Consider the following 20,511-nt stretch of genomic DNA (forward strand, 5'->3'; position numbering starts at 1 on the left):
TGGAGAAACAAAAATAAAGAGAAACGTGCACTTCGTTTTTTTTTCGTTTTTTTTTTTTCCTGACCGACAAAGTTTGCCTCGACATTTTAGACGCGTGGGGAAGGGGGCTACTTTCTAAAGCAGAAAGGGGTGATTAGAAACGCCGTAGTAAGGGTCTTCGGATTAATAATGTGTTTGTTTATCGTGCGTCGGAAGCTAGGTATGCCTGCGTTTTTAACGTCCCCGATTATTAATTGTCGGTCGCCGTGGATGGGAATCGAACCGGTGACCTCTTGCCTCCAACAGCGAAACGTCACTGCCACAGATTTAACCGCGGCAGATTAGGACTCGCTATGTTACATTTGTTTGTTTGTTTGTGAGATTGACAACGTCTCTGCGCAAGGGCTTTATATATGAGGTTATTGGTTCATGTCAGTCACTTGACACTTTTATAATAAAGTTTTACTCAGAGTGAATAAGGCGTGTGCAATGATACATAGTTCTCGTGCTACCAATGCCCGCCTCTTCGAATAATCAAGTTCAAGGACAAGAATTATGCTAACCGTCAGAGAACATTTTTAAGAGCACCATAAAACTTAAGAATGATCACCCTGTATCTCTTGGTATACCAATCGTACCGTGGTATATATGAAATGAAATAGATTTAGGCGTAACCGTCTCCGCCGCTTTATTAAGGTTCCCCACTTTACGCTTTCCTTAGCCTCTGTATGGCGCCGAGATTGACGCCGTATCTACATTTTGAAGCGTGCCGTATCGGGCACCCAAATTCTGTGCCTTCTCGAAATTATCGGTGTCACATGTCGTGATAGGGAGGGTTCCACGCCACACTGGCACAGTGAAGGACTGGCCGCACGTAATCTTTATGCAGCAGTTCTCGTGCGGACTGACTGAATCCACGCGAGAACTGTACTGTATAAAGCTTGCATCGCGCAGGGCGGCGTGTTTTCGTGATATCCCCGATTTTCACACGACACTCGGCTGCAGCGACGTGCGGCGGCCGCAGCGGGTTTCGTAGCTCCGCAAGAACTCTATCCGGCTGGAATGTATCATTCGAGACTGGACCTGCGGTCCCGATTGGTGGGCAACCCTTCCGGCTTTGCGTTCAGAGATAACACTGTGTAGCAGCCACGAGCTCGCCGTAGAACCGAGCACCCGTCTCGCAAAAAAGAAAAAAAAAGAAAAAGAAAACGCGTCGATGAACGCGGCGCGATTTCCATCTCGCACGAGTCTACGCGCTCTTGGCCCGAGGGACGCCTCGTACACCCCGACCGACCCGTGGTTGATGGATGCCCGCGGAGCCACCCAGTCTTTTCTGGTCGCCGCAAGCCTTGCCGCTCTTGCGAGAGCTATGCTCGCAGTCCCCGTATGCACCGTCGGCCGTGCCGGCGGTGCCTCACTCTTCCCAGCATTCGAAGACACGGTGATCCATTTCCTCGGCCCTGTTTCTTCACCGTCCTACCTTCCTTCTTAACAGCGCGTGCTGAAGAGGAACAAGAAGAAGAACGACCACGAACCACTCGGTAGTCTCCTTGTCCCCTTTTTCCCCCTTATTTTATTTGAAATTTTCCTCCATCGTCGCTCAGAGTGCTCGGCACCAGCTTTTAATTGCACGTTTTTGCTTCTTCTTTTGCCCCTCTCTTCGTTGGCGGTGCGAAAAGAAAAAGAAAAGGGCCCTTGCTTCTTCCGCAGTTTTTCCTCGGTCGAAGAGACCGTGTCGTCATAGCCCGCGCTTCGTTTTCTTTTTTTTTTTCAAGTACAAGTTGCGTGCATTTGAACGGACTCTGCGAGGCGACGTGTCGTCCATCCCAGAGAGGCCACACGTTCGAATGTTGCACCTGCCGCATGGTCGCAGCGCGTTCCCCAGCCTTTCAGTTTGCGCTAGCTCGCAGTAGTTTTGCACCGCTGCATTTTTTCCCCTTCTAGTTACAGCTGTCTCGTGCAGCGCCGACAGCAGTAACCAAGATCCCAACTTAATAAAAACGAACTACCTTGTCGCACCTAGGAAAACCTTTCCATCGCCGCGCTGTTCATTTTTTATGCTCGGGCAACGGGTTGCCTCTGCTCATAGCTACGGGCAGACTGCAGATTTCCTTGTTTCCTAGAAATTTGGCGCAAGTGCTGCTTTGCATTCACCCGTCCTGTCTGCTTCTAGTTTGTGTCCGTGTCACTTCGCGCTACAATCCAAGATCATTCACCCGCGTTTCATTGAGCTCAACACGAAGCAGAGGTATGTACGACTTAAGTTACTATTGTGACGTCAGCAGAGTAAGGGCCTAAGTTCTATAGGGAGCTTTGAAGTCAGTGCAACCAATTCTACGGAACGCCACCGTCTCTTGGTACAGAAAAACTCAAGCAGAATGTGCACTATGCGCAGTGTCTCTGATTCTGCACGTTGAATGCACAAAGTCGCTTGCATTCGTTACTTCTAGGACTCCGTATCATATAAGCTTATAGCGAGCATCGGGTCAGGCAGATACGCCTTTATGCGAACGCATTGCAGCAGTCACTTTACGCTGCGCTTCTCATTACACAAATTTTTACAACCTTAAGGGCTTATCGTTTATAATCATCATAAATCTTCGGTGCACTTGCTTCGTTCAAGCCTCTGCACGCTGATACATGCGTGTGCCGTTCGCCACCTAAGAGTGTTTGATGCTCAGCATTTTGATAGAAATGCAGGCGAGATAGATGACGATTATTGTTGGTTGACAAAATAACTTCCAGAGGCTGCAATATTTTCTTGTGCCTACGCTCGGATTGAAGGTGGGACATTGCAGTTCACTTCGCTCTTTGTACAGACCTTTTCCGAGGAAGTGCCGGCACTTAAAAGCTACGTCACGGACTTCCGAAGGTATGGTACCATGTTGTTTAGGACGCAATCCTTGTTTTCGGCAAACTTATTAACTTGTCCCGAACGGACACTTTTGAAAATCTATGCCGTCACGAATGGCTAGAATACGAGAAATTCAAGGTGTGGTGTCTCCACCCGTTCGTCGTCGTTGCACGTCTTCTGCTTTACCGTAACCGTGCTCACGGTAAGACTGACGCTTCCGTAGTATCCCAGGAGCATAATTTACCAATCCAACTTAACTCAATATTGCCGTGTAGTGTTTCCATTTAATATCCAAAGTCAAATTTGGTGCAGCGGTTCCTTCTTCTTCAAAGACATCGGCGCGAAAGGCCAGCTGGTTCCCGGGGCACGTAGGCCTTCGCACGCTGCCTGCCTGCCGGCCACGTTGAATGCCTCGGGCCGCCTCATCTGCATAGCGGGCTCACGGCGACCGCAGCCATGAGAAAGTGGCCCCGGCAGCAGCACGCGCCCGTGCTTATCGCCTTGGCATTGTTCGCTCCGCGTACGCACACGCGATACTCGCATCGGACGCATTCCGCTACCTGCACCCTCGTAGATGTGCTGTCGCAGATATTACTGCGTCTGTGCCAGGATGTGTATCCTTTTCACCGTTAGCGCCCGAGCTGTGTGTACTTTTTTCCGGTGGAGCCAGCTGTGCGGGACAACTCAACTCAACACTTTTCGCCAATTAATGTTTCCTCAAACAACCGAATCAGAAATATTTGGACCGCCAAACGAAATACACACATAAGGACTTTGGCTACAGACCGTGTACTGATAGGGAGGGACAAGTCTATACCAAGGGGAAGTGGTCTGCGACAGAATTCCGTATAGGCAATCTGCAATATGTGACAGTTCATTTGCGTAACGGCTCATTTCACTGACAGATATGTTTTGAGGTCTATCCCACAGTGGTTAAAAAAATATCGTGCCAGAAGTGCTCAACTGAGACATAACATTTCTCTCACAGAAGTGAGTTTGACACAAGAGAGGTCTCTGCTAGAAACGCGATGAATGCGAAAAGATGCGCTGGTATGTTTTTACCATGTGGCACGTGGGATAAATAAACAATAATTATTATTTTTATTATGAGGATAAAAGAATCGGGGGCAATGGACGAGGTGGGGAAGTGCACAGAATGCCCGTTATCTGCTTGTCCTTGCAGCTAGTGCTGTGCAGGTTCGTACGCGTCGTAAGGTCATCGCTTAAATCGCGTTGACAAGACTCGCAAGAGGTTGCTTCGCGGAAGTCACGTCGACCGAACAGTGAAGTTTGCATACACACCACGAAGAAGTGCTGTCCTTTTGTTCGTGCGTGATGTATGCGTCTCCGCCGGGAGAATTAAAGGTGGGAGAGAGGGAGGGAGGGGAGTTAGGCAGACGCGCTACCCCGACCTCTCCACAGCTGCAGTATAGTCCCACAGCGTGCGCCGGCGAAACCGCTACCGTACGGCGTTTCTGGAAAAAGTCCATCCACGGTGTGCGGGGCCCACTGTGCCGGCAGCGGAGTCATGGACCGCAATGCGACTCGAATGCCAAAACGAACGAACCACCGAGTGGAATTATCATAAGTGATGAACTGTGCTGCCGAATGCGAGTGCACGCGTCCGCGCAGCGGCTAATAATTGCCGCAGCGCCGTCCGCACGGCGACCGCCCAGCGGCGGAGGCTCGAATGCGGACTGTTCTGCCATAGCAATGAGCTCTCTGTCTCATTGAATTCCGTAATTAGTGGATGAACTGCGTCTGAATGCAGAACCACGCGTGCTGTGCCTTGCGTCGTCGTCGTCGTGTGCAGTAGTGCTCTTTCCTGCTGCTGCTGCTGCTGCTGCTTCGAGGCCGCACGCGCGAAGAATAGCCGTGTGCACGCGGCGTGGCTAGGTTTGGCTTGGCTTGGCTCCTGGCGGCGGGTTCGGTTCCGGACCCGCCCCTAGTCACGGATCGCTCGTCACTTGTCGCCGGCTTTTCTTTCTTTTTTCTTTCTTCTTTCTTTTTCGGGTTCGTCGTGCGGACTTTCGGCGCCTTTAGGGGCTGCATAGATTTTCTTTTTTTTGTTATCTCGCTCGTGTTTCTTTTTCTTTCCTTCCCGCTTTGGCTGCGGTTTCGAATCACCGTGAAGTAGGTGATGCCTCGCGTAGTGCAATGCGAGATAATCATCCCGACTTCATGCGTGTAGCTCAGCAAAAGCTGGGCTTGTGGCTGATCCATAAGGCGACTTGTGTTATCGGATGCTACAAATGAAAAGGAAGTTACCCTCCTTATGCAAAAACCGGGAGATAAGGTCTCGGCACGGACAAGTGGACATAAGCAGAGGCGTCATTGTGCTTCAGTTTCTTTTCTTTTTTTCTTTTTGTCGCGCCCCGTTAGGCCATGCTCGATTATCATATGCGCATTGTATGCACCCTTAGAAAGAATTTGCAGCCTCCAAATATTATCTCGTCCTCCGTCAATATTCGTCATAAATCTAGCGCACATTTTCATTGTTTGACACAGCGCTCCCGGTGCATTCAGGTCACGAACGGCATGTGCGCATTAGTACATTTCTCACAGGCGGGCAGTCAGCGCAGTGTTAAATAAAAGAAAGCGTACGCAAGACTTATGACAATTCCTCTTGAGAGAACACGCTGGATAGCTAGAGTTGCACAGTTTCGCTATTGGGCGTATGCAGTTCCGTGATTTCTCAGCTGCGTTTCATTACTAACGCGTTTAATACGGGTGTCACACGACCACTTTCGATCGCGATCAAGCCCGATCCGGATCGAAATTCTCGACCGCATCTCTCGCGCAGCTTGCGCAAAGGAGCCAATCGCGACCGAGAAATTCGATCCGGATCGATAGGGCTTGATCGCGTTCAAAAGTGCGCCGTGTGGCACCCGCATTGTATACGTGACGGACATCGATGCAGGACCTGTTAAGCGGGCACAGTGCTCTGTCAAACTACGTGCCTTTAGTCCCGGCATTATCTCAAGTGTGCGAGGAATCAATCCATAAAATAAAATCTTCGTTCTTCGAGTGTGAGTCACCGTCCTCAGCCACCCGTGGTCATGCAGCAGGCTTTCTTCTTCCAGTTGCCATTTTTTTTCACCTTTTCGCGTTGTTTCGCTGTCTCCACGGTGTTCGTATACTTTGGTGGTTTCTTTCTAAATTTTATTTTTTTACTTTCTCCAGCCCAGCCCTACGCGTGGCATGCCCGTTCTTCCATTCCCGCGGCCTCGGCCTCTGCGACAACGGCAGCTGCAAGCGAGCTGTCCTGTGCAAGAGAGAAAGAGGGAAGGGGGGGGGGTGAGGCGATCGTGTCCCGATGTCCTACATATCTCGCGCGAGGTGACCGAGGCGTTGTTGCGGCGACCGACTCGCGAGAGAGCGACAAATTGCCGCCGGAGCCGCCGAGGCATTGTTCCGATTAGGCCCGCCGACAGTCGACAAGCCGCACCGCCGGTCGCTGTGTCTCTCCTGCTCCTTTCGCCCGTCGTCGCCTCTCGGCCGCGGTTCTTTTTTCCCGCGTTGGCCTTGTGGTTCGATAGGATACGACGAGAATTTCCGTTGCGATTTCGTTTTCCGAACTACGGGTGTATAGTCGCCGCGTTTCTACTGTCTTGAGCGTGTTGATCGCTTGCACTGGCGTATCGTTGCCCTTCTCGGTCCACCCCTTGAGACTGCCTATCGGTATCTTTCTCTTATTTTTTGCGGAAGGCTATATTTAATCAGTGCGACGACGTCGCCCGCTGAAGTTGCTCAATGTAGCTGTGTTGTGCTGGCCAGGTGCGAACAAGGTCGGGCGTTCGATTCGCGGCCTCGCCATTTGCATTCCCATGGAGGCCGGACGCAAGAACTGCTCTTCTACTTCGGTTTTGGTACGCGTTAAAGAACCTAATGGGGGGTCATGGTTAGTCCGGGGGCCGGGGGCCGCTCCTAACCCAAGTTTTGTTCAAAGTGTTGAATCTATCAACCAATCTATCGATCGATCGATCGATTGATCAGTGTCAGATTTCTCAACACGCGTATTTCACTGTCAACCGTTCAATAAATCAATTATTCAGTTAATGGATATGAGATCTCCCAGCACATTTATTTCACTGTCCAGAACCTCAGACCTTCACAGGGCGTCGAGTCGATTATGGTCTCGCTTCCGGCTGGGTGCTTGACTCGCACGCAAAACGCTTTCTCGCAAAGATGCTCCGGCGTAGGAAAAGAAAAAAAAAGGGGGGGGGGGGGCAGAACGAACTGTCAAGGCGTGCACGCGAGGCTTCTCTACTTCCTCTTCAATCTAAGCCGGAGAGAGAGAGAGAGAGAGAGAGAGAGAGAGAGAGAGAGAGAGGGAGAGAGAGAGAGAGAGAGACGACTCAAGCGATAGGAGCATCGGCTTATGTATTCTATGAGATAGATAGATAGATAGATAGATAGATAGATAGATAGATAGATAGATAGATAGATAGATAGATAGATAGATAGATAGATAGATAGATAGATAGATAGATAGATAGATAGATAGCGCGAAGACTCGCGGTGGATAGCAGTGGTGGATACAGCAGCGCCACCGTTCTCTTCTACGCCCCCAGCGCTGATTCTGGGCAGGTGAAAAGACGAAGCATGACTGTGGGAGGAAGCGGAGGCTCGCGGTTCTCCTCTGCTTGTTCATTTTTTTTTTTGTTCCGTGAAGGGGGAGGAAGGGAGGAACAACCCCGGGCGGGTGGCGTGGCCGTGTGTGTCTTGCGGGACACGCACATCCCTTCTAAGGCCCGCCGGGGCTGCAAAGTAGGCAGGTTGCAGACAGGCCGCTGTTCCTCGCGCTTTCCGGTGCGAGCGTCGGGCTCTTCTCTTCCATCTCGGCCATACCCCCTCCCCCCTCCCCCCCCCCTCTTTGCAGTTCACAACCGACCACTCCCCTCAAGGCTGGTTTCCTTTCTTGCTTCTTTTACCTGCGAAGCAGGCACTAACGAATCAAGCGTCAGATAAAAAACGAAAATTGTAAATAAAGAAAGCAGGCAACGAAAACTCGGCGCCAGGGATGTTTTTCTTTTACCCCAGTTCTCCAGTTTTGCTTTTGTCCCGGCCAAAGGAACGGTATGATGGAGAGCGGCGGCCTTCGCTGCAGTGTAGTTGTGTGTAGCTGTGTTTCATATTCTCCTTAATTTACGTTTATTTTATGGCGCTACTACACACACACACCCATATATAGGAGCGTTCGCGGTGTGCCTTTGGTTTATAACGTCGGCCCCGCTACGTCATTGGTCCAGCGCGCGCGAACGAGGGGGTCTGGTGGAGTACACGGCTTGTAGGTGCTGTTTTTACTGTTCTTGTTTTTCTTTGCGACTTTGTTTAGGTCGAGCCCGAAGCATAGAGAATAGCTCGCGAGCATCGCTTTGGGAGTACCTGTTGGAATAGCTTATCTGAATCGACGAAATGCTCCTCGTTTCTGCAACATTGAACTTGCGGACCTTAAGGTTGGTAGGAGAGCATATATGTTCATGGGAAAATGGTTTTGTCGTTATATGAAGTGCTGAAAAGTACAAATATGTCACGTTATGAAAGCAATGCTCTCGTAAAGCAGAAATACACCAGCTGGTGAATCTTCCCATTCTACGCGCGTGTAGTTGGCAAGTGATCTCACGTATTCGATCTTGCACATGTCATGCTTGTATAACTGGAGAGACGTGCTTCGTAACATTAAAAATATTTCTTTCTTTCTTTTTTCAGCTTTTCTCAGTGTGCGATTCATGCACACTACACATACAAGATTGAATATCACAGCAGCCGTAGAGCTATGTACCGAAAGCCGCGATTTTTGAAATATCGGGGACGCCTCAAATCTTTTTTTTTTTTTTCGTGCACGTGTAATTCTTCGAACTGTCCGATAGGGCGCGAAAACGAACGCTTTCGTGTCGATCACTTCTATCCAGTACGACAATGTTCATGCTGTGTTAATGCAGTATGCCGTCAGTGTTTATGGCGTTCGATGTTATAGTGACGGTCAGCCGCACGGTTCCCACTCTCATAACGACCGTTCAGAGCCAAACTCGTCTTGTTCGCACGCCCCTACTACGCGCCGACGTATTGGCCTCGAGCTCCACCACTGGAAAAGCTGGCGCCACCGTCGGCGTGACGTGCTAGGAGGGATCACGTGGACATAGCGGCCGCGTCGGCTGCTTCGGGCGCGCCGAAGCGAGCTGAAAACGAGTTTAAATTCCCTCGTACGCTGCGGTTTTCATTTAGTGGCGAAATTTACCCGCTTCGAGTGTCTCCTTTACAACGCTTGAAAGCACTACAATAGGTAGTGGCTGCTTTTGAAGGCGCGCGACATGGTAGGCTACTGCTCGGTGCCGCAGGGCCGGACGCACGTAACGGAGGCCGGTGTCAGCCTTATTCAAACGTACCCGCAGGACAAGAAGCTGCGTGAAGCTTGGCTCGTGAAACATAAAACCGGCAAACAGTCATCGGCTACAACTCGGGTATACAGCAAGCACAGACGCGAGGAAGATTTCTGCTACGGCGCCCGGTCTGCGATGTTCTGAAAACACGCACTGAGACGCACGCCCGAGTCCGCTGCCCGACTAATGTCATGACGGTTTGGTCTATGAACTTGTCGATACTATAGATACTGGCAAGTTCAGTGGAGTGGAAAGGCAGCGGTAAGAAGCACATTTAAAGAAAGCATGGCATATGGTCATGTTTATGTTATGAATTAATGCACTGGATTATAAAAAAGGAGCAGCGGGAAATTGCACGCTGAGAACGCCGATAAACATACAGTGCGACGCAACTCGAGAAATAGTATCGAAAGGTCAAAGAATTTAGAAGAAAAAAAAAAGATTGAATCGTCGCGACGGCACATCACAGTCCCCGTAGGCGTCGAAGTCTCTACAATGAAATTATTTTTGAACAGCTCTGATAGCGCCCACGGAACAACGGTTGCTTGTATACTGTCAAATGCTCATATTCTGCGGCCTGAAGCTCATGGCACGGTGCGAAAACGCGCACGCGGAGAAAGCGAAACGGTGCGCGGACAAGCATGCAGACGCGCAGTCGGTCGCTGCGAATCTGCGCGATCGCTGCATTGAGGCTTCGTTCTGTTACGCTCCATTTAGTTATACGAACACTATAAGAACATATTTCACATGGTTCGCTCTCAGCGTTTATCTACCTTTCACGCAACAAGGCGGTTCGGGAGACTCCATCGCGGCGACCGCGCGCAGTGGCGTTCACTGTACGTATTCGGTAAAGAGATAGCGGCTGTAAACGATTGTGTGCTTTCAGTTTGCCTAAGATTATTATTTAGACAGTAAGAAACTTCTCTTGTTTCGAAAGTACTTGCAGAAATGTCCGGGAGAGCTCGCGCGTGGTGTTTTCAGTGAGCGCTGACAGCAAAACCTATGAGGAGCGCGCCACGTGATCCCTCATACTACGCCAGCGAGGCGCTTCCGATAGAGGGCGACTCCGTAACTCCTCGCCGCCAATAGCTTCACGTAATACAACACAGCAGCGAACAGAAAAAACCTTCTTAATGCCATCGCCAATTGAATGTTCACGCAGAGCGTCAGCTTCCAAGCGCGGCGTACGGAAGACAAATCGGGCAAGAGTGTCCGTGCCTTCGGACGCTTGCAGACAGACTCGCACGAATTCTTTCTCAGGCTCCATCCAGCAGGTGGTCAGCCCGTGCATACACAACTGACTCAAAACTCGTACTGCAATACGTATACTGCGCGCATGCGCCAGGCCCTTCGGTCTCGCTGACGGGTTGTCGGTGCCTCGCGCGGGTGGCACGAGGTGCTCCATCACGCGCCCTCTGGGGGGTCGGGCCCGATCACCCGCCGCACTCGCACCCGTGCCCGATTCGGGTCGGAATGGATTGACGAAGCGCGTTGTGTGTATAACGTGCGTGCAGCCCTGCAGCCTCCGAGACCTGCCCCGTCATTCACACCGCTGGTTGGCAACGGATCTCGAGGCGCCGCTGCTGAGGGTGAAGAAGGGCGCCGGGTCGGGGCCGCCATTGTTCGCCGTCGTTTTCCCTGCTTTGTGGTGAAGAGCGAGGTGGTAGCGCCGCCGTGTTGCGTGCGAAAGGCAAACGGCTCCGGAAACAACCCCAACACAGGCGGCGTGTCGTTGTGTGGCCCTTGAGACAAGATGGGAGGGGAGAGTTTTCGTTTTTTGTGGTCGCCGCTCGTCGGGCGAAATAATTGAAAACGCCCGTGCACCTTTGCGATGCAGGATCTCCGTGGCTCGCACGCTTCCTTTTCATCTTTTTTTTTTCTCGCATTGTGGTATCCAAGACTTCTTCCACTTGTGTGTAACCAGGCGATGCGATGGGGCGTCCATATCGTGCAATAATTTCCAATGGAAAAACTCTGCCGTTATTGTCACTACGACATCACAATACCGTTACCCAATGCAGTGGCTCAGTGGCGCTTTTTTTTCTTTTTCTATGCAACTGTAAGAAAGCGCTTGTGTAAAAAACAGAATTACACGTGGCAACCCCCTATGCGGCAGCAACAATGCTGCAAAGTCAATTTATGTTCCTCGAATGAAATTTATGTTCCGCCGCCTTACACTCACAATGACACTCACAGCCGGCCATTGCGATAGAGGACGGACGAAGCAGTGTATGAAGACCTGCGAGGAAGACACAAGGAGGAAGGCTTCCCTGAAGAATCCGCCCCAGCCGCAGAAGAACACAGTTACTAGAGCTCAATAAAGTTTCGCTCACTCACCCTTAAAACAAAACAAAGGGTGCAAATTGGTTTATAACGCACACCCTTGTACCATTTTTGGTCGTGAGGATGTGAGGTCACCGATTTTCACCCTTTCTCGCTTTTAAGGCCGTAAATTGTTTAATAGCGCAGGGAGCCCACATTCGCTACGTGTGTGATGGCTCGCGGACGGGCGATGTCTTCTTTCGTTCATTGTTCCACCTAGGACGACGTCGCAAGCGCTGTCTTCGATTGTGCCGTCACCCTTCCATGCCAAACCTTTCATCATCTCTGGACGTACGCTCGCTCCTTGGTGCTTCTGCGCTTCCCCGTCGCCGTTGCGACCATAACGGTGCCTTGTATTCGTGCAGAGACTGCAGCGTTGTTTTCGCGTAAGGCCTGCCTCAACGTCTTCTTCTGTACGTCTTCCTGTTCCCCCCTTTCTTACCGCACTCCAGATAGGGCGGTGGTGAATGGACCCGCCTCGGCAAGTGCAGGGTCCGAGACATCGAAGGCGGCTTTCGGGTGAACGGCGGCTTAGAACCGAGGTGGGGTGATGGGGTGTATTGCAGCGAAGCCAGAAAAAGAAGGAGCACTCGCAAGAGCTCGGAGACCAACGAGTCTAGAAGAAGCAAGGGCGAATAAGAGGGTGTCCAGAAGGATTTCAGGCAGAGCTCTATACCTGGCCAACATGTGAAAAAAAAAAGAAAAGCGTGCAAGTTTTCGGCCGAAGATGACGGGCATTTCCCGAAAGGCTCTCCCGCGGCTGCCGCCTCCGATGCCTCCGCCGAGACCGAAGGTGGAAGACGCGCCACGCGGCGTTCCCGCCCCCGAGAGACAGTTCAACTCGCGGGCCGGGACCGACGTTTCGGTGCGCCATGCCGCCGACAGAGGGAGGAAAAAAAAAAAAGAAAGGAAGAAGCGACACCCGCCTCCCTGCGCTCTCAGAAGGCGGTTCTTTGTGCTGCCTCACCGTGGCAGGCGGCGATCTGCACTCTTCTTCGTCTGGCAGCGGCTTCTTGCACGGCTGTGCGGCGTCGGTCGGCGCCTGTGTCTTCTACGGCGCCCGCAGGAAAGGACTAGCGGGCCACGCGTGTGTGTACATTGCGCGGCTGTCTTTTCGGCCGGGCAAGCCTGCCCGGCCGCCAGCGCGGGCCTTTCTAACAATAGTGTTTCCGGGGGCTTCGGCACAGCTGAGGCGGGGTTGGGGGCAGTAGCACCCCCTTTTTTACTCCCCTGGACCTCGAAGAAGTGTTGTGTGCCGAACCTGCGTGGTGCTTTCTTCGAGGCGCCGCAAAACAATGACGCGCGCGTTCTGTCTCAGTACCATTGACGTGTGTGCGTGTGTACGTTCGTGTGGGAAGCCTACTGCACGGTGCTCGCGAGCTAGCGGTGCACCGCGCATAAAGCACGAGCACTTTGGCGGTTCGCACTGACGCGGCCGGAACACTTGAGGGCGGCGGCATGTTGGAGATCGAAGTGCAGCCGCAGCTTCTTGCTCGGTTCTCGCGTTATGGCTGTTCACGTTCTCGGCACAAATGAGTGCAATGCTCTTATTTTGCGAGCCTGTTTGACTCGGTACTCCAGTGATTCATCGCTGGTTTGTTATCTCATGTCACGGACAAGTTTGATGGCCGACTGACTGGTAGAGTTCACCTTCTTTTTCTCTTCGCCGGACAGTATGAGCGTTTTTACTTCGGGGCGTTTTCTTCTATCTCTGCTAATCGGAGAAGGACAAGGAAAGAGCAAGCAGAGCAAACTTTTATTTAGCACGCGTCGTTCAGCAGGGGTCGATCCTAATCTTACTACTCAAGAGGACAGCCTCTGAACTAGTCTTGCCACAGCGTAACCTATGGTAGAAAACACTCGGGGTGAGTAATCGTAATGTGGCCATGTGCAGCGAATCACTGAAATTATGGTAGGCACAGCATAAAGCAGATAGCCAGTGGTCTATTCGACTAACCGAATTTGTCAAGAGAAAGGAAACAGAGTTGAGTATATCAGATTATGTTGTGTGATAAAATTATTTCTAGGCATAAGGGCAAGTCAGTTGACTCGAGACAGGTCTAAATGCAGATCGCAGATCTCCGGCAGACACCTTCGTCCTGCAGTGGACAGCAGTTAAGGTGGCAGTGATGAGTATGATTATGATGATGATTATGACGATGACGATTATTATGACGATGGCGACTGTACGTTACGATTTGTGGCATTCCCTACACTCATGCACGTCGATTGAGTTTATTCGGTCCACTTGTCGAAGTGTCATCTTCAATTTGTACAGATGTGTTGCCTTGCGGTGAAGACGCGTACCTGTTGGTCGAGTGCATGCACCGGACATTTCAGGCCCCCGAATGAACATTTATGCCTTGCTGCTTCTATTTCTAAAATTATTTTGCCTTCACCTCCAGCAACTCTCACAATTAACATTTGCATTTTGTGGAGTCACATTTCGTTCTACAAATATGACTGTACAAATTACTGTAGCAGTACTGTGAACGGCTACATAGACGCCAATGCAATACTGCGTTGACGTCTTAGTATGGTTTGTGGTGATTTGCAAAGCAAGGAAGCAGCTACAACAGAACATGAGATCGATGGCGGTCGAACAGATCCCTCGTTCGACGAGTATTTATCGCTTCAAGTCGGGACGATTGTGCACAACCTTTGTATTGCTTGAACAACAGAACGAGTTACTCAAGTGTTATTGTCGATCGCATTTTTTTTTCCTAACGTGGCGATCCTATTTTTGCTCTCTGGACTCAGAAGCACCTTCCTCTCTCGTTTTCGCTGCTGCAGGTCAAGATCTGGTTCCAAAACAGGCGCTCCAAGTACAAGAAGATGCTCAAGGCTCAGCAGCAAGGCGGCAGCGGCGGAGGAGGCGGCGGCGGAGGCGGCGGTGGCGGCGGCGGAGGCACGCCCACCAACCCGGGCAGCGTGGGAACCCCCCAGCCTCAGAACCAGGGCCCGCACACGCCGAACCCGGCGCCCGGCACCCCGGGGCCCCCGTCGCTGGGGCCGCCCAACTCGGCCGGCACCCCGCAGTCGCCCAGCGAGCCGTCGCCCGGGCCGCAGAGCCCGCCCACGAGTCACCACCACCACCACCCCCAGCAGCACCAGCAGCCGCCGTCGCTGTCGCAGCACCACCCGTCGCATCACCCGCATCACCCGCATCACCTGCCGCACGGCGCCAGTCTGACGCCCCCCGCCATGTCGCCGCCGCTCGGCTCGTGGGAGATGTCGCCGGCGGCGGCCAAGGCCGTCGCCATGTCCAGCTACATGCCGCAGTACACGTGGTACCACCAGACGGACCCTTCCATGAACCAACAAATCCTCACTTAGCGCCGCTCTTCGCCGCCATGGACGTGTTTTTTTTTTCCTGGACTGTTTTTTTTTCTTCTCCTGCTTTCGCTGTGCGTGCGTGAGCGTGGCTGTGTGTGTGTGTTCGTGCGCATGCGCGGTATGTTGCGTGGGAACGTTGCCCCAACTGGTGCGTGGGCACCCTCGTCTGCGGTGGATGAGGACATCGTGTGGAAAAAAAAAAACTGCGCGCTATCGCTGGTCTTGTACCGCCTGCACGGTGCTGGCGCAAGTCGCCCGCAGTTGCCCGTGTGTCATGGCGGGTAGCAGTGTGTGCGAACGGCAGCCATCGGCAGCCGGTATTCGACAAGCCGGACTTCAGGTGACCCATACGTGCGCGTCATACAGCACTCACTTCCTTAGAGATAAATGTAATGGAATAAAATGAGGAGTGCAAACGCGCAAGCAGTTGTTAGACGCTTAAAGTGTCAGCGTGATGTCTAAATAAAGGTGCTCGTTGAAGCAAAACAGATGAAAAGCTCAGAATTTAGGCGTGCTCATTACACTTTTAGAATTTAGAGCGCTCACTACATCAAGCAATGCAGAGCAGATTTCTTGTTTCAGGCGAGGGGCGAAACAGAAGCCTGCACTTGGAAAACTGGCTTGCACCCACTGTCTAAACACGCGCGTACCGACCAGTCGGTGCTCGTAATTTTCTCAACAGCATCGATTCTCTGACACGGACCCCACGATTCCTCTGCTTGATTATTGATAATATATGCTCCGTAGGGTCCAGATGCCTTCATGCGTAACATAAACGCTAGCCCAGAGTCTAGCTGAGCTCATTGGTCAGCAAATTTATTCGGCTAAAGTTGCCCTGTAAAAACCACTGCTTAATCCTTGAGAAGTATGGCATTGTGACGGCCAGGGTGGTACATGTACCATCTCACAACGGTAGCGTGCTTTCCGCAATGCCTAGGCGGGCGTGGGCTGCGCGTCACGTGACTGCGACTGCGCACGGCGTGTGATTGCATTCGCGTTCATGTTTGATTGTGGTGTGGTGTGCGAAAGCTCGTGTTTGCTTTTGAAAATGGTGCAGTGGACTTGGACTGCGGTTACGCCTCATAAACAGTCCCAAGGCCGTTGAATGGCCCTTGTGTGCCGTGTGGACTGTTTTCCTGTTTTTTTTAGGTGCACAAACGCCCGTTTTCCTCTGATTTCCCCAAACGAAGTTTGTTCACATGTGCGCGCAAGGCTGGATAATGCATTGAACAGAAAGAACTGTGCAACAGGGGAGTCGCCTCAATGTTCTTATAGACGCTCCTAACCACATGAAGCGCTTCTTCTGGCGTCAGTGTCTCGTTACCTCTGCCGTCGTACTTGCGCCATTTTAAAGCCGGCTCTTCTGCAGCCGATCTCGCAGCGTTCTTTTCAATTACCATCGTGTGACTGCAAGCATGTCTATCAGCTTGCTGCAGATGCAGACGGATGGTTTGTGGCTGTGATGGACGGACGCTTGAAAAGACGCTTCATGTAGTTGACGCTTAACGTTTTAGTAACATCAACTTAAGCCAAGCAAGCCTACATTTGTTGATTGCCCTCTGCGAGCGACGTACAGAAAGTGACTTAGGTTGCAGTGTGCATCCGACGATCTAGAACGCTTTCAGGTATAGAGTGTGTCGACTGAATCGGCACATCGCTTCCCGCCGAGCTCCACTGCTCCTTTTGCATCTTAATCAGGGGCCTCCTTTGCACACAATACGGTTAGAATCTGGCCCGCTGCATATCCTACGTGCATCGAAGCGAGCTTGTTAAGCCGGTAAACCCGCTTTGTCCATGACTTTACATACAACTCACCATCACCACCATCATATTCGCTCGGCTCAATCATCATTATTCGGTTGCCGTATTTCATTAAAAATTGTGAAGTTTGACGTCCCAAGGCAATTTTAGGGCTTTGAGGTACGCCGTTGATTGATTTTGACTATCTTGAGTTATTTGATGCGCACCTGAATCTAGGTACGCGAGTGTTCTTGCGATTCTGCCCCCGTCCTATAATGCGGTCACCGTCACTGGGAATCGAACCCGCAACAACATGCTTAATTGCAGCCATGTTTCATCGATAACTATTTTATTTGTCAGCGACAAAACTGCTCTGCAAGTGAGTAATGAGTGAGCAATGCTCTGTAAGTGAGCCAAACTTGTTCGAAGCATTCCGCCAGAAGCGTTCTACAGGCTGTCTAAATTCATTTTCGTAAGAGTTCTTGCGAAACGCCCTTTAGCAAGAAAGGACATGGGTACGCTTGCTTCCTGAAATCGGTAGATCCAGAGTGAATCTCGCCATCGTTATTCCCGTATGACGTCACCCCTGTTGCACAGATCTTTGACGCCTCCATGGGTTCATAATTGTCGCCGCGTTGTTGGGATGTGGCCTCGGCGTGAGATTTATTTCGAGCGCTCACGGCACAGCGGCATGCAATAAGTGGCAAAAGTCAATCCCAGAATGCATAGTTCTACTTCTGGCTCAAGTTAAAGGCCATCTATCTCGCTGGCTCTTGACTTTTGGCTCTCCAACGCTGCAGATGAATTCCACGTGACGTCACGGGCACTAGTTCATGAAGTGCTAGTTTTGTGCGGTGCCGGTCGGAATTAGGAAGGGCGGTTATTTTCTGTCTTCATTTATTCTTTGCTTTTCGTTCACAGCCCAATAGCATGGCTGCTGTGACGACGTCTCTGTGGAAGTTCACCTGTGTGAAGTTGGGAGCTCGCTTGACCAAAGCGATAGCAGTCAGCAGCAACTTAGAACCGAACGTGAGAAAAATTCAAATCGCAGCACAACACGGAAAAGAAATAATGTTCACGAGCCATTCGCTACCAGCTACAGTGCTTTATTTTTAGCTAATCGTGTTGTAAACCGATTGCAATAGAGAAAAACAACAGTTACATTCATCAGAAAACTCTCCCGGCATATTTCTTTTTTTCTTTTTTGTGCTCCTGTTTGAATAGTCTCGTTTAAGTTTCAACTGAACAAGACCATACGTCGCTTTGCGTCGAGGAATGGTTGTTGAAGGAAAATGGTGTACAGCTGCCGGTCGGGTGATGCTGTCGACGTGTAAAAGAGTGTATTTAATTTTTGCCGAAATACTTGAAGGAAAAAGAAAACTTGACGAGGACATTTCTGTTCACTTTGTGTTATTTCTTCTGACCTCACTTGTGTCGTGGTTCTCCACGCATTGTACATAGATATATGATAGAGTGCCGCGCGGAAATTCATCTGCGATCATTCTACACGAAGCAGCCAGATACGTATAATGCGTGAATGCAGCACCCGGCGTTTCGGTAGCCAGTGCCGTGGAGAAATCTCTGGTTGGTGCCGGACTCGAATGCAGCCTCGGCTCCCCTGGCCCCAACTTGAAACCGGTTCTTGAAACCCGCGTAATGCTCACTAAACTCCAGTATACAGTTTGTTCCAGGATATTATCTGTAAAAGCCCAGTATTTTTCATGTTGTTATATATAACAACGCTTCAGTTGTCACCGATTCAAGATTAGGCAAATTTCGCGTATGGTTGCGATTTTAGTGTCGAGACGTCATCGGAAAAAGTCGCCGCGCAATCTTTCTCAGTTTTATCTCCGTATAAACGCAAATATAACGAATTACCTGATATAGCACAGAAAATATAGTTTCTCGCGGATATGAGCGTGTAACAAATGTACGCTTATAACGAATGTCGGATATAACGAAGGCATATCAGTGTCGATACGACTTCATTGTAACGAGTGTCTATTGTATAGAAATCTACGGAAAAAAGTGCCGATCGTACATTCAGAGCCAGAAAAAAAAAATTCGGAACAGGTACAGCGTTCGAACCGCTGGTTCGACGGAAATGCCGATGGCCGATTAGGGGAGATCGGTTGAGTGCGAGCGATCAATTTGAAAATGTCTCAGACACAGGCTTCCCGTTATAAATACCTCGTGCAGTGGCGCCATTGCGAAATTTCGATCGAAGCGTTATAAACCAGATGGTCCTGTTCAGCGGCTCCATACGAGGTTAAGGACAGCAATATTTATCATAGATGGTCCCGCGCAGCCCGATCTTTCTTTAACAGTTGACTCTCTGTCCGTTTAAAAGACAGAAACGGAAATGCTTAGAGCAGGGATAAATGCTCAGATCAAATAATACGTCCGTAATCTGGGAACAGTGACCACCACTGCTGCTCTCATCGACACTTTCTTTCTGTATAAAGAAGCAAGCTGCTGCCTTAGCGAAATTGTTCGTTTCCAGATATGGAACACGTATTTAACTGTACAGCAGCTGCCTTAGAACCCTCTTCCTCTGGAAGTAAGATATCTGTCGCCATGGCAAAAGCGTAGACTTATCATGTGCAACTGCAGAATTACCTGGAACCAGCTGTGGAGTCGCAGCATTCAGTTCACGAACGAGGGCAATAAATACCGCGCGCCGTTTGAGACCAAGGATCGCAGGCTGCTGCCGACCAACCGGAGGCACGACGCATGTGTCTTGGGCAATCCTTCTCGCTGTGTCTTGATGCCACTGGCGCTTGATCCACGTCGGGTGCTTGTGTCTGTGTGTGTGTGCGTGTGGATGGAGCGTGCATAAGTGTGCGCGGGCGGGGCGCGTTTTGTGAACGGACGCGTGCGGTGCGTCGCACCCGGCTAGGCGGCCTCTGTCGCGGTTGTGGCTGCCAGCATTTGTATATTATTTTGGGAAGAAAGAGAGAGAGAAAAAAAATCATGAACTTTGTTGAAGAGAGTGATATCAGAGAAAAAGAAATAAATGTCGCTCAGTTGTACATAAACCTTCACCACTGGAGTCAGTTGTCATTTCCTTGCTTCTGTACAGCCAGGCTAAAGTATGTCCTGGGACCCACGAGACACCGGCTCCGAAGGTCATCGGTGGACAAGGTGAAGATGGTCGACATCTTGGTTGCTGTGTTCGATAGGTTTCAACGCGACTGGGTTAATGTGTGCATAACCCTGTTACACGGGCCCTTTCAGCGGTCGTTGGCCCGTGTGGTAGTTAGGCTCATTCGCAGCGCTAAACGAAATTTTCAACAGCCATCGACATCGGAACGGCAGTTGGCCTGAATTGAGACCAATGACGGCCTAGAGTAGTGGGGACTGCGGCGTCGTACCCAAGTTGACTGTTCAAGAGAACGTATGAAAAATTAAATTTTATTATACATAAATTGCTATGTGGATGCAATAATTGTTCCCAAAAATGAAACTATAATCTGATTAGTTCGCTAACACGCATCGTAAGTGCGACTACGTGATCGGAAGAACGTAGCTGAACGGCCATGGAAACACCAGTTTTCGTTTGACTCGACGGTCGTTCAAAGTCTCCTCGTAGCAAGAGGGCTGCTCCTTGGGGCAATTGCTTATCTATGTGCCTTACTATGTGCCTATCTTAGTGGCGCACACCTTCACAGTCTAACAAGGATATACGAGTGCAGGAAAGCAAAGGACACTTATTTTGATGGGACGGAAAAAAGACGACCCATCGCTGACACTTCCATCCTGTCACAAAATAAGTGTGTGCTGTTTTCGCCAGGAGTATGCGAAGTATGAGAAGTACTAGTACTGTATATATATATATATATATATATATATATATATATATATATATATATATATATATATATATATATATATATA

General features: G+C 50.5%; 1 protein-coding gene across 1 annotated transcript in view; it reads left to right on the forward strand.

The window, feature by feature from the left end:
• Positions 1-19,658, forward strand: part of LOC135920399 (homeotic protein distal-less-like) — a 104,404-nt gene extending 84,746 nt beyond the window's left edge. The window contains exon 3 of the mRNA XM_065454658.2: positions 14,332-19,658. Within this exon, the coding sequence (XP_065310730.1) occupies positions 14,332-14,874 (543 nt within the window). The 3' untranslated portion in view covers positions 14,875-19,658. The remainder of the gene's footprint in view (positions 1-14,331) is intronic.
• Positions 19,659-20,511: the final 853 nt, after the last annotated feature.

This window comes from Dermacentor albipictus, chromosome 10 (genome assembly GCF_038994185.2).
Source record: "Dermacentor albipictus isolate Rhodes 1998 colony chromosome 10, USDA_Dalb.pri_finalv2, whole genome shotgun sequence".
Taxonomy (NCBI): Eukaryota; Metazoa; Arthropoda; class Arachnida; order Ixodida; family Ixodidae; genus Dermacentor; species Dermacentor albipictus.